This window comes from Hemitrygon akajei, chromosome 6, assembly GCF_048418815.1.
Source record: "Hemitrygon akajei chromosome 6, sHemAka1.3, whole genome shotgun sequence".
NCBI lineage: Eukaryota > Metazoa > Chordata > Chondrichthyes > Myliobatiformes > Dasyatidae > Hemitrygon > Hemitrygon akajei.
The window spans coordinates 2,721,883-2,736,255 of NC_133129.1; the positions used below are offsets into that span (position 1 = coordinate 2,721,883).

At 43.4% G+C, this 14,373-nt stretch overlaps 1 protein-coding gene across 1 annotated transcript in view; it reads left to right on the plus strand.

The window, feature by feature from the left end:
- Positions 1-10,982, plus strand: part of LOC140728682 (CD276 antigen-like) — a 28,245-nt gene extending 17,263 nt beyond the window's left edge. The window contains exons 4-6 of the mRNA XM_073047645.1: positions 5,671-6,030; positions 10,376-10,444; positions 10,555-10,982. Of these exons, the coding sequence (XP_072903746.1) occupies positions 5,671-6,030; positions 10,376-10,444; positions 10,555-10,583 (458 nt within the window). The 3' untranslated portion in view covers positions 10,584-10,982. The remainder of the gene's footprint in view (positions 1-5,670; positions 6,031-10,375; positions 10,445-10,554) is intronic.
- The last annotated feature ends 3,391 nt before the right edge of the window (positions 10,983-14,373 follow it).

The window sequence follows — 14,373 nt, forward strand, 5'->3', positions numbered from 1 at the left end:
AGACAGAACTCAAATGTCTTTGGAGACACAAAGTTCAAAGTACATTTGTAGATTTGTCCTCCTTACAGAGAAACCCAACAGAACCCAATAAAAAAAGAACAATCAAACCTGCAATGTGCAGAAAAAAAACAAATTGTGCAAGCAATAGAAGTCAGCAATAACATTCGGAACTGAAGGTCACCAGAGTCAGTCCACAGACATGAAACCAGTCATCACTGCAGCCGCTCAGAGTCAGAGTAGGAATGAGATGGAGAATCAAACTCATAGATGGGGGTGAAATATTGTTGAATAAATTGTGATTAATACACTCAACTAATCCGGATTGTCCTTACTTTAAACTGTCCAAGGTGTCAAAGTATCATCGGTGATTGTTGTTACGTACCCCGTAACTGGGTTTACAGACCAGCAGAAATAGAAGAATCTGTTGGAGTCTGGTGGTACCAAAAACTAAAGGTGTTTATTAGTAAACTAAGCAATACAATATCAAAAATGCAAATATACAGATAAAACAAGTTAGCAACAGTAAAGCTATGTGTAGAATAATAATCAATAATAAGAAACAAGCTCTATCAATGTCTAGGGGTAAATGAATTGTCATAAGAGAATATAGAGTCCAGTTCAGTTCATGTGTGCTGAGGTAGTTGTGGTTGTTGTATTGTAATTTGTGAGATAGAGAGAGAGAGAGAGAGAGAGAGAGAGAGAGAGGAGAGAGAGAGAGAGAGAGAGAGAGAGAGAGAGAGAGAGAGAGAGAGAGAGAGAGAGAGAGAGAGAGAGAGAGAGAGAGAGAGAGAGAGAGAGAGAGAGAGAGAGAGAGAGAGAGAGAGAGAGAGAGAGAGAGAGAGAGAGAGAGAGAGAGAGAGAGAGAGAGAGAGAAAACAAACCTTCTGTTATCTTCTTATTCCGTCGTACCGTTGTGGTCATTCAGTTATGACCTCTCCGTTCTCGGCCAGACCGTTCTTCTGTGGTGGACTCGTCACTCTGGCATGAGTGGACACACACACGTCCCCACCGGCCCTGCCGTCACACTGTGACCGATCTCCTGATTCGGTCTCCGAAGCCCCCACCTTCCTGTGGGTTCACAACACTCAGTCAGTGTCCGCTGGTGTGCCTAAGGGTGTCTCCCCACACCTGTCTTTTATCCCCACTGACGGGGTATCAGCTATCCATCAACTCAAAATGACCATGTCCATCAAACTAGGCCACTCCTGCTGTCTCCTCAGGAATGTTAACGAGCAAAGTAACGTCCTTGTAGCGAAAGGTAAACAATCAGTGAAGAAGTCATAATACATAAATCAAATGTGTGTGTCTCTCTCTTATCTGTAGCAGATGTTCCTGCCTCTGTGCTTCATCTCTCTCTCTCATTAGCAGCATAGCAATAGCAATAGTTCATAGTTCTCAAAGGGGGGGGAATGGTAAACTCTCTGACACCCCATTTCCATCAGGTCTGTTCAGCACTCATAACATTGTAAAAAGGCGAAATTCTGCCACACTGCCCTGCTACTTCACACCTCCTGACACAAAACCCAACTCCATCACTATCCTCTGGATGAAGGGGAATCTTCCAAATGTATCCACTGTCTTCAGTCAAACTCATTTCCACTCTGCCAGCCCTCCCTACAACCAAACACTGTAAGTGAAGGAGGTTGATATGAGCTGGTGGGAGATCCAGAGCGTGGGAGATCCAGAGCAGGGTGACGGACCTCAGAATGAACGACACCAGCAGATATTTCTGTCATATTTGGGTCAGGAATTCCACATGGGAGGCAGAGACTCTGGATGAGACAGGGACTGCAGGTCGTGGGTAAGGAAAACAGCTCCGTCAGTGTTGTGTAATTGATAAAAATGTATTGAACATCCATAAGAAGAAATGAGCCCCCACTGAGGAACTGGGACTGAGATTGGCTCGATCCCTCGTGGTTTCCATTCTCGGTCTAGCGTTCCCCTCACTCAGTACCACCACCAGTGATAAGGATATGGTGCAGATTCCCTCCCTGGATAAGACACAGGAACAGAATTAGGGAATTCAGCCCATCGACTCTGCTTCACCACTCCATGATGGCTAATCTATTATCCCTCTCAACCCCATTCTCATGCCTTCTTCCATAACCTTTGAGAGCCTGACCAATCAAGAACCTATCAACCTCCACTTATATAATAGTAATGGGGAACAGGGACATGGTGTGTAGAGTCTGAATGAGTATTTTGCATCCATCTTCATTGTGGAAGACACAAGCAATACAGTGGATGTTCGAGAGTGTCCTGAAGTTAGAAGCGAAAGTTCCAAAGCCGCTCCACTCTTCAAAAAGGGAGAGAAGCCAAATAAAGAAAGTTATAGGCCAGTTACTCTGACCTCAGTAGTTGGGAAGATGTTGGAGTTGATTGTTAAGGATGAGGTCTCAGGGTACGTGGAGGCACATGATAAAATAGGCCAAAGTCAGCAGGGTTGCCCTAAAGGAAATCCTGCCTTACAAATCTGTAGGAATTTTTTGAGGAACTAAGAAGCAAGGTCGACAAAGGAGAATCAGAGGTTGTTGTCCACTTGGATTTTGACAAGGTGCCACACGAGGCTGCTTAACAAGATAAGACCCTATGGTATTACAAGAAAGATACTAGCATGGATAGAGGATTGGCTGATTGGCAGGAGGCAATGAGTGTGAGTAAGGGGAGCCTTTTCAAATTGGTTTCCGGTGACTAGTGTTGTTCCACAGGAGTCAGTTTTGGGACAGCTTCTTTTCATTTTATATGTCAATGATTTGGAAGATGGAATTGATCGGTTTGTGGCCGAGTCTGCAGATGATTTCAGCATAGGTGGAAGGGCAGGTAGTGTTGTGGAAACAGAATGGATGTGTAGGCTAGATTATTTAGTGTATATAAGGCAGAATTTCATAGACTTTTGATTAGTCAGTGCATGAAAGGTTACAGGGAGAAAGCAGGTGAATGGATTTGCAATGCAGACTCAATGGGCTGAATGGCCTCAGCCTGCTCCAATTTCTTACATTCATCTGGTCAAAATGTACCCAATGTCTTGGCCTCCACAGCAGCCTGTGCTAATGAATCCCACAGATTCACCACTCTCATAAAAACATAGAAACATAGAAAATAGGTGCAGGAGTAGGCCATTCAGCCCTTCGAACCTGCACCGCCATTTAGTATGATCATGGCTGATCATTCAACTCAGAACCCTGTACCTGCTTTCTCTCTTTACCCCCTGATCCCTTTAGCCACAAGGGCCATATCTAACTTCCTCTTAAATATAGCCAATGAACCAGCCTCAACTGTTTCCTATGCAAGAGAATTCCACAGATTCACCACTCTCTGTGTGAAGACGTTTGTCCTCATCTTGGTCCTAAAAGGCTTCCCCTTTATCCTTAAACTGTGACCCCCTCGTTCTGGACTTCCTCAACATTGGAAACAATCTTCCTGCATCTAGCCTGTCCAATCCTTTTAGAATTTTACATGTTTCAATAAGATCCCCCTTCAATCTTCTAAATTCCAGTGAGTATAAGCCTAGTCGATCCAATCTTTCTTCATATGAAAGTCCTGCCATCCCAGGAATCAATCTGATGAACCTTCTTTTTACTCCCTCTATGGCAAAAATGTCTTTCCTTAGATTAGGGGACCAAAACTGCACACAATACTCTAGGTGCGTTCTCACCAAGGCTTTGTACAACTGCAATAGAACCTCCCTGCTCCTGTACTCAAATCCTTTTGCTATGAATGCCAACGTACCATTTGCCTTTTCCACTGCCTGCTGTACCTGCATGCCCACCTTCAATGACTGCTGTACAATGACACCCAGGTCTTGTTGCACCTCCCATTTTCCTAATCGGCCACCATTCGTTCTTGCAACCAAAGTGGATAACCTCACATTTATCCACATTAAATTGCACATGCCTTGAATTTGCCCACTCACCTAACCTATCCAAGTCACCCTGCATCCTCTTAGCATCCTCCTCACAGCTAATACCGCCGCCCAGCTTCATGTCATTCGCAAACTTGGAGATGCTGCATTTAATTCCCTCGTCTAAATCATTAATATATATTGTAAACAACTGGGGTCCCAGCACTGAGCCTTGCGGTACCCCACTAGTCACTGCCTACCATTCTGAAAAGGTCCCGTTTACTCCCACTCTTTGCTTCCTGTCTGCCATCCAATTCTCTATCCACATCAATACCATACCCCCAATACCGTGTGCTTTAAGTTTGCACACTAATCTCCTGTATGGGACCTTGTCAAAAGCCTTTTGAAAATCTAAATATACCACATCCACTGGCTCTCCCCTATCCACTCTACTAGTTACATCTTCAAAAAATTCTATAAGATTCGTCAGACATGATTTTCCTTTCACAAATCCATGCTAACTTTGTCTGATGATTTCACCGCTTTCCAAATGTACTGTTATCACATCTTTGAAAACCGACTCCAGCATTTTCCCCACCACCGATGTCAGAGTAACCGGTCTATAATTCCCCAGTTTTTCTCTCCCTCCTTTTTTAAAAAGTGGAGTTACATTAGCCACCCTCCAATCCTCAGGAACTAATCCAGAATCTAAGGAGTTTTGAAAAATTATCACTAATGCATCCACTATTTCTTGGGCTACTTCCTTAAGCACTCTGGGATGCAGACCATCTGGCCCTGGGCTAAAGACACTCATCATTTCCAATCTAAATGGATGTGCCTCTATTCTGAGTCTGTCCCCTCTGGTCCTCGACTCCCCACCACAGGAAACATCCTCTCCCCATTCACTCTATCTCTGCCTTTTAATATTTGATGGGTTTCAGTGAGATCACCCCTCATTGTTCTGAACTCCAGTGAGTACAGGCCCGGCTTAAGGGGGGGCTTCTTGCTGCTGAGTCGGTGTTTCCGTTCCCTATTGAACCACTGAGATTACTGGCTCGGTGTTGCAAGGTCCACAGCCGACCTGGGTAACCTTCATCCACCTTCAGCATGAACGTTCACCCTGGGATCCATCACAATCAGGATCCAGTCTGTTTGCTGATGGACTATTTCCCTCCAGTTCAGCATACCACAGTGGGGTAGCGGTTTGTGTGATGTTATTACAGCTCGGGGTGTTGAAGTTCAGAGTTCAATCCCAGTGTCCTCTGTAAGGAGTCTGTACATCCTCCCTGTGGAATGCATGTGTGTCCTCCGGGTGCTCTGGTTTCTTTCCACAGTCCAAAGTTGTACCAATCAGTAGACTAATTGTCCTCTGATTATGTTTGGGGTAAATAAGGGTTGTCTGGGATTGCTGGGCAGTATGTCTCGAACGGTGGAATGGCCTATTCCACGCCCTCTACTGGCCTGCAGATCACCCTCGGGCAAGGTGTAGAAGCTGGTTAGCTACCCTAACACCCCTCCCACCCCCAATCTGGGGCAAGTGAAGCCATGGGAGCAGGTGGTGGATGTTCGCATGAGCGGCTGGTGCAGATCACAAACCCTGGTTATGCAAACAATGACACCAGGCAGACAATCTCTGAAGAGTATTGATAATGTCTGGGGTTACCCATCTTGTAAAGACACTGCCCAGAAGAAGGCACTTCTGTAGAAAAATTTGTGAAGACCAATCATGATCATGAGACCATGACCGCCCAGGTCCTGCAACACATCACATAATGATGTTGATTGTAAAGATTCAATGACTGTATTTTGATTTTCTTTCCTCCCCCAAGTCCCGGCCACCATCCTGAGTCTATCTCTTGTGACTGATGATACTGGAGCCACCCTCGAGTGCAGGGCTGAAGGGAAGCCCCCTGCAAACATCACGTGGATTGACCTCGAGAACAGCACACTGCCCATGAACAGCAGCGAGATGAGAGTCACCGGAGATCTGGAGAGTGTGGGAAAGCTGGTTCTGTCTGGGCTGAGAGGGAGCTACCGCTGTGTGGCTATGAATAAGCATGGGAGTGACACCCGCGAGATCCACCTAGCCAAGACGGGAACAAGTGCTTTGATGCTGGCTCGCTACATTGTATTTTCCACTTTAGCAATCGTTCCTTTGGTTGTTTTTGCTGTCTGGTCTCTGAAGAAAGGTGAGCAATCCAGAGAATGGTCCACTCTTCCTGGGTCAGGGACATTCCACAGAGGGGGATGGATACAGAGGCCATTCAGTCCATTAACCCAGTTCCACCATACAATTGTATGATGGCCCATGTCTATTTTACCTTTTGTCAGCCCCCTGGTTCTGAACACAAATGCATCGGCTCATTGAAACATCCATTCATCACAATTTATAAATTCTCCCATTAGATGTGGAGGGAGTGCATCTCCAAAGAAAGGAAGCAAAATTTAAGAAGAATGTCCACTTGCTTCTTGCCCTATCTCTGGATGGACCGGGTCTGGTCCATAGTAAGTCCCCTTTGATCTGAAATCCATGTCACAAATTCAACTGTCACACTTTCTCCCTCGCAGTCTTTCTCTCATTCATGCTCTCTCTCTTTTGCTTTCTCTCTCTGACACATTCTCCCTCTCATTCTCACTCACTCTCACTGTCTCCCTCGTGCTCTCACTTTCTTGTGGTCTCTCTCTCTCTTTCTCACACTCTACCTCTCTGTCTTTTGCTCTCTCTCTTGGGAATGCTTTCTCATGCATTTTCTGTTACACGCACACATTCTCTCTCCAGCCCTTCCCTCACATCGCCCTTTCATCCAATTAGCTATGCACTCCCCAAAGGTCCTTTTATCAATATTGAAACAAGTTTGATACACGCGAGGCAACACACAATGTGCTGGAGGAGGTTAGCAGGTCAGTCAGCATCTATGGATGGGAATAAACAGTCAATGTTTCAGTCTGAGATCCTTCCTCACAACTGCAAAGGAAAGGGATTAGAAGTCTGAATAAGAAAGCTGGAGAAGCAGAGGATGAAATCCATGGTGACAGTCGATAGGTGAAACCAGGAGAGGGGGAAGGAGGGGGATGGGGTGAAGTAAAGAGCTGGGAGAGGGTAGAAGACCATGGAAGAAAGGACAGAAGGAGGGGCAGCGGATGGAGATGATGGGCAGGTAAGAAGAGAAGGTGTGGAAGGGAAAAAAATGGGGAATGGTGAACAAAAGGTGGGGGAGACAATTGCCAAAAGTTCGTGAAAATGATATTCATACCATCAGGTTGGAAGCTATCCAGACAAAATATCAGGTGTTTCTCCTCCATCCTGAGAGTGGCCTCATTGTGGCAGTAGAGGAGGCCATGGACTGACATGTTGAAATGTTAATAGGAAGTAGAATTGAAATGGGTGGCTCCCGGGATATCCTCCCTTTTCTGTCAGACAGAGTGTAGGAGTTCAGCAACATTGTCTCCTAATCTATATTGGGTCTCAGCGATATACAGGAGGCCACATCAGGAGCACCAGGAACAATAGATGACCTTAACTCATGCATGGATGAAGTGTTTCTTCACCTGGAAGGATTCTGAGTGAGGAGATCTTGGGGCAAGTGTTCAACTTGTTCTATTTGCAAGGAGAGGTGCCAGTGGGGTGATCAGTCAGGAGGGACGAGTGGACAAGGGAGTTGTGTAGGGACTGATCTCTGTGACAAGTGCTTGGGAGAGAAAGATGTGCTTGGTGGTGTGATCCTATTGGAGATAGTGTAGTTATAAAGAATTATATGCTGGTTGCGGAGGCTTGTGGGGTAATAACTGAGGACAAGAGGAACCCTGTCCCTGGTGTGGCAACGAGAGGATGAAATGACTGAAGATGTGCATGAAATAGAAGAGATGCGGGAGAGGGCAGCGTTGTAGGTGGAGGAAAGGAAGCCCCTTTCTTTGAAGTAGGACATCTCAGTTCTTTCTGGAAGGTGAAGCTTCGTCCTGTGATGCAGTGGACACAGAGAAATTGAGAAAAGGGAATGGCATTTTTACAAGTGATTTGTTGTGAAGAGGTAAAAGTTATCAGCAGATAGATTGTCTCCAGAGATAGAGAGATTGAGAAAGGGGAAAGAGGCATCAGAAATAGTCATAGGCCAAGTAAGTTTGAGGGCAGGGTAGAAGTTGGAGACAAAGTTCATTAAATTGATGAGTTTAGCATCAGTGCAGGAGGCAGCTCCAATATTGTCATCAATGTAGTATTGGAAGGATTGGAGAGCGGTGCCGGTGTAGGATTGGAACATGAACTGTTCCACGTAGCCAGTAAAAAGCCAAGTATAGCTGGGACCCATTCAAGTGCCATGGCTACTCCTTGGGTTTGAAAGAAGTGGGGAGCCGAAGGAGAAATTGTTGAGGGCGACGACCAGTTCCGCCAGATGCAGGAGAGTGGTGGTGGAGCAGAACTAGTTGGGTCTGTTGTCCAGAAAGAAATGGAGAGCTTTAAAGTCCTCCTGATGGGAGATAGAAGTATATAGGGACTGGACATGCATACTGAATAAATACATGTTCTTTTCTACATATGGAAACATTTGATACGTGTATTCTGTGCCCTCACATTTAACCCTTGCAGTCTTAAGTAAATAGAGTGAAGAGATGTAAAGAATGCTTGCCTTCATCAGTCAGGACATTGAGTAGAAAAGTTAGGTTGGCTCATATTTGAAGAATTGTATGTAGTTATGGATGTCACATTACAGGAAGTATGTGGAGGCTTTGCACAGAGTGCAGAAGAGGTTCACCAGGATGCTTCCTGGATTAGAGAGACTGATTAAACTTTAATTGTTGCTCTGGAGAATCAAAGGCATTCAGGCAACCTGGTAGAAGAATATAGATTTATGACTGACATTGGATAAGTTGTAAAGTTCTTTTTCCCAGGGTATGCATGACACATATGAATGAGGTGAGAGAAGGAAAGTTCAAAGGAGATTTAAAAGCTAAACTCAAGAGATTCTGCAGATGCTGGAAGTCTTGAGGATCACACATAAAGAGCTGGAGAAACTCAGCAGGTCAGTGAGCAAGAGAGGAATAAAAAGGTGATGTTTGGGGTTGAGAGCCTTCATCAGGAAGTTATTTTTACACTGACAGTGGCAAGTGCCTGAAATGCACTGCCAAGATGATGTGGTAGAACCAGACAATATATGCAGTTGGCATATTCAGATGGGCACATGAAAAGGCAGGGAATGAGGGAATGGAGAGGTGTTGGTCGTGTTCTGGCAGACGGGATTGGATTAATTTGGCCATCAGTGTTCGTGGCTCAGTGTTCTTTGTTCTTTTCTAGGGGATCTGCTCTGCACCTTGGAGAGGGTTCAGAGGAGGTTAATGAGAATGATCCAGCAAATGAACAGTTAACATATGATGGCTCTGGGCCTGTACTCACTGGAGTTTACATGGAGCTCTCATTGAAACCTATCAAATATTGAAAGGCCTGAGTAAAGTGGACAGCGAGGGTATGTTTTCACTAGTGTGATAATCTAGGACTCTAAGGCAGAGCAGAGCCTCAAAATACAAGGATGACCTTTGAGAACAGAGTCCCTTCCCTTTCAATGATGTATTGGGAAATTTTTATTTTCACAGTGAAATCCATCTTTGTGTGCAAGTCAAGAAATACTAGATTGCAAGTGCATGTTAGAAGGGAAAGATGATCTTTCAGTTGCTAGTGTTGGGGCTCCAGTTAGAGGAACCGATGTAATTTTCACATTGAACGCCATTCAATGGCATTGGGAACTAGATTTGCTGGGAACTAGATCTGCTGGGATCTGCTCCCCTACCAGACCTCCTGCATTCCTTTCACTCAAGAACCCACACCCATGGTTCACTCAAGCCCCTCTGGACATTTTGTTCATTTAAAGTGACCTTTCGATGCTTATGCAACAGCAAACACTTCCTTTGCATAGCTGTACGGTAGCATACTCCTCAAATCCCTCTGGACACTTTGTGACCTTTCTGTGCTTACGTAACAACATCAACAACAAATACTTACATTGCATACATGGTAGTGTAGGGGTTCGCACAACGCTTTACAGTGCCAGCGACGCGCGTTCAATTCCCACTACTGTCTGCAATGAGCTTGTTCATGAACTCAGGGTGCTCCACTTTACTCCGCATTCCAAAGACGTACTGGTTAGTAGGTTAATCGTTCATATGGATGTGACTGGGCTGCGCGAACTTGGGTCAAAAGCGTCTATTACCGTACTGTACCTAGAAAATTAAAATTAAAAATATAGCATTAGTAACACAGCCAAACTTCTCCAGGGTCCAGACGGGATCTATAGCTCTACTTGGGAATAGATAGTGGTGGAGGATTAAATTCAGCAATATTTCAAGGAGCAGTATTGGAGGGGTTGGGAGATTTCAGAGTCCTGCTCTACCACCACGTCAGCAAAAGAATCACTGGGCCTAGTTTTGTCGCCGGAAATAGCTGATAAATCCCAACTGATAAACAAGAAAATGGAAGCATTACACAGCCCACCCACCCAGTAGTGAAAATCTCAATAGAAATGCTTTTCACCTCTGTGTCTTTGACAGGTTCCTGTCAGCGTGGATGCTGTGTTGATTCCCCTGCAGCGAGTGGTGTGAAATCACAAACAGAGCCAGGTAATGGTGTGGGGAGGGGGAATGGGGGCAAAAATCTGCCTTCACATTGAGGACATTCTTGATAAAGCAGAGCAGAGCTCAAATATCTGTTTAATTACCACCTCTTCCAGCGCCGCAACGCAGGAACCTCGTGGCTTGATCACCAGATCACTCACCCTGAAACCAATTGATTATAAACAGTAATGTCTCGCATGTACGTTGCACTGCATGCTGAGCAATTGCATCATAGTTTGGTACGACAGCTTCAAGCACAGCATCGCAAGAGGCTGGAGAGGGTTATACAGTTAGCCGCTTCCTTCCCAGCATCGAGGATATCTTCAATGGGCAGTGCCTTGAGGAAGGGGCATCCATCTGGGTCATGCCCTCTTGGCCTTACCACCATTGTATAGAAGGTACAGCCCCCTGAAGGCCCACGCTTAAATCAGGAACAGCTTCTTCCCCTCCATCATCAGATTGCTGAATTATCCACGAATGCAAATTTACTCTTCCTCTCTTCTGCAATTTATTTAGTAGTTTTTATGTATTGCCTTGTACTGCTGCCACCAAACAGAATATTTCTTGACAACTTCTTTGAAATGGTATTTCTGTATCAATATGTATTGCAATATTTAGTTTACTTTGTATTAGATCATAAATAATAACTACTAACAATTTTGCTTGTTCCTTCCTGATTTGCTGCACTGAGAATTTTTAAAAACTCTTTCCATTTCGGACATAACTGATGTATGTTACAGACTTGGAATGTTGGGTGTCCGTCTGGTGATGCCCCACCGGCAGTTCAACAGCCAGAGGGTGAAGCCTTTGTAGCAGATTTCAGTTCCACACAGTACAGGCTCTGAGGACTGGGTCACCGAGGCAAAATGTGTCAAAATGGACTTCCTCATCTAAAGCTAACCATTGATCTTGCAAAGCCTCTCTAGTGTTTTTTTTTATTCAAATTTTTATTATTATTTATTCTTATTTTACAAAACAGCACAGCATATCATAGAGCATATTTACACAGCACAGTACAGCATATTTACACAGCCATCCATGACAAGAAAACATATAAAACTAAGAAACACAAAAAAAATTGTAATTTAAGTTTAAATTAACATACTGTGGCGACCCAATTACTAGCACACTCGAACCGGCTGACAATTAGCCAGAGCCAGAGACAAAGGTAGATAGCCTCAAGGAGTTTCAGTTACGTGCCTCTCGAAGTATCGAGTGGGGGAGACAGGCTTTAAAGCAAGACTGTGTTTTTGAAATAAACTTTTTCTGTGGCTGTAGTTTATCGACTCCGTGTCGTCATTTCAGCGCTGCGCGTAGCACCCCGCTACAATACAACCAAAATTGATCCCACAGATCTTGCACTTTTCCCTCACTGTTAATTCTTCCCAACATGTGTTCAAATGGTGAAATTTTAACCATTTTCTCAGTCCATTCCCTCACAGTGGGACATCTGGGTTTTTTCCAGTTTTGCAATATAATTCTTGCAGCTGTGATGAGACCCACCTTTAAAATAGTAAATTTGTCATTGTTTACATTAGGTATCATTGTCCTATCACTCAGGAGACAAAGCTGTGGGCACAAGGGCAGTGTAGGACCCACCCAATTCCCCAATAAATCAAGAACTTTACACCAAAATGGATGAACCATGGAACACTCCCAAATCATGTGAAAATAAGTGCCCACCTCATTTTTACATTTCCAGCATAAATGATTATCAACAATGCTCATTTTGTAGAGTCTAGTTGGTGTCCAATAATATCTGTGCACTATCTTATACTGAATAAATTTCCCTCTCACCTCCCTAATATGTCTACCCACATTTGATAAAATATTTGACCACTCATTATCTTCAATATCGCTTCCAAGATCCTTCTGCCATACTGCTTTGAGATTTTTACATGGTTCACCCACAGAGTGCTTGAACATTTTATAAAACACTAATGCTTTATGAACTTCCTGTGGTAGTGTAAAGTATTCAGTTAAAGAGTTACTTTGTGGGTCACCATTCTTTAATATGCTACTAACACAATGTCTTATTTGTAAATACTTCCAGAAATTCCCTTTATCTACAAAGTTTTATTTCCACTGCAAATCCACATACGACATAAAAATCTCATTCTCACAGAGATCACCTACTGTATTTACAGGTTTAATCTTCCATTCTTTCCAGTACACCATTCTTTTCCCAATACATTTCGCAGGGTTATTCCAGAGCAAGGAGTATAACTGTTTTAAATGTGAAATTCTACAAGCTTTATGAATTGTACTCCACATACACCTTGGGTGAAATAGTGTAGGATTTAGATTTGTCTTATTTTCCACATGTTATGAGATAATATTAAGGGGAGAATGTGGTGCAGCCAAGCTCCGTTCTATAACTACCCAATCTAAATCAACATCAGCCCTGTCCCAATGTTTAGCTAACTTGGTCATTTCAAAGGATAATTTATATGCCCTGACATCTGGTAGACTGAGCCCCTTCCATGTCCCTGGACATACACATCTTACTCATTTTAATTCTGGGCTTCTTCTTATCCCATAGAAAGTCATTAATAATTTTGTTGTATTGCTTGTAGATCAAATCTGAAATATTTAAAGGAAGCATCATAGAAAGATAGTTAAACTGAGGTGCTATGACTATTTTAACTACACTGACTTTACCCCAGAGTGACAATCTCAGTGCCCCCCACTTATCCAGATTATTTCTTATCCTACTCAATAACGGATCATAATTTAAAGTAATTATTTCATCCAAATTCTGACTGAGTTTGACCCCTAGATACTTAACTCCAACTGGTACCACCTGAAATTAAACAGAGACACTGAATTCAAATAACACAATTTTGACACTGGCATAGCCTCAGAATTACTGCAGTTGACTTTAAAACCAAACACTTCAGAATATAATTAAATTGTTTTCATTAGTGGGGTAAGTTACTAGGAGGGTCACTAATCAGTAATAAAATATTGTCAGCATATGCCATCAACTTATGCTCCTTTCTGCCTCCCTTCACCCCTCTAATATTTGGATCTGCTCTAATCATGATTGCCAACGGTTCCAAAAAAATCGTAAATAACAGTGGTGAGAGGGGGTAGCCTTGGCGTGTACCCTGTGAAAGGTTGAAAACTGGGGATATGATACCATTTGTAATAACTGCAGCCTTAGGGTTTTTATACAAAGTTATAATCCATGATTTAAAGATAGAGCCAAACCCAAAGAATGACAAGGCCATGGTTAAAAATCTCCACTCAACCCTGTCAAAGGCCTTTTCGGCGTCCAGGGAGATGGCCGTAACTGGGATACTACTTGGGGAGTTCAGCCATGTTAAGTGCAGTAATCTCCTTAAATTGTCAGTTGGGGACCTGCCTTTAATGAAGCCAACCTGGTCAGTGTTAATTATAGATGGCGATACTTTATCTAATCATGAAGCCAGTATTTTAGTCAGTATCTTACAGTTCACATTAATTAAGCTTATAGGCCTATGATTGGAAGGATCTATTGCATCCCTGGCTTTTTTGGGGACCAACGATATTAATGCTTCATTAAATGTATTTGGTAAAGATTCCAAATTAAATGCTTCTGAATAGATTTTTGGTAGAATATGAGCCAATATGTCCAGAAATCTTTTATAATATTCAACTGGGAAGCCATCCATACCTGGAGATTTCCCCGTTTTCATGGCCACAATAGCCCGTATGACCTCATCCTCAGTAATTGGGGCATCCAAGGACTCAGCTTGTTGTGGGGATAATGTAGGCAATTTTATGTTAGCAAAAAACTGATTTAGCTCCTCCTGGTCATGATTAAACGGTGATGCATATAGATGTTCATAGAACTGTTGAAAGACTTTGTTTATTTCTTTAGATGATGACACTAATGTATCCCCTTTCTTAATTACAGGTATAACACAATTCGTATTCTGCTGCTTTAAATA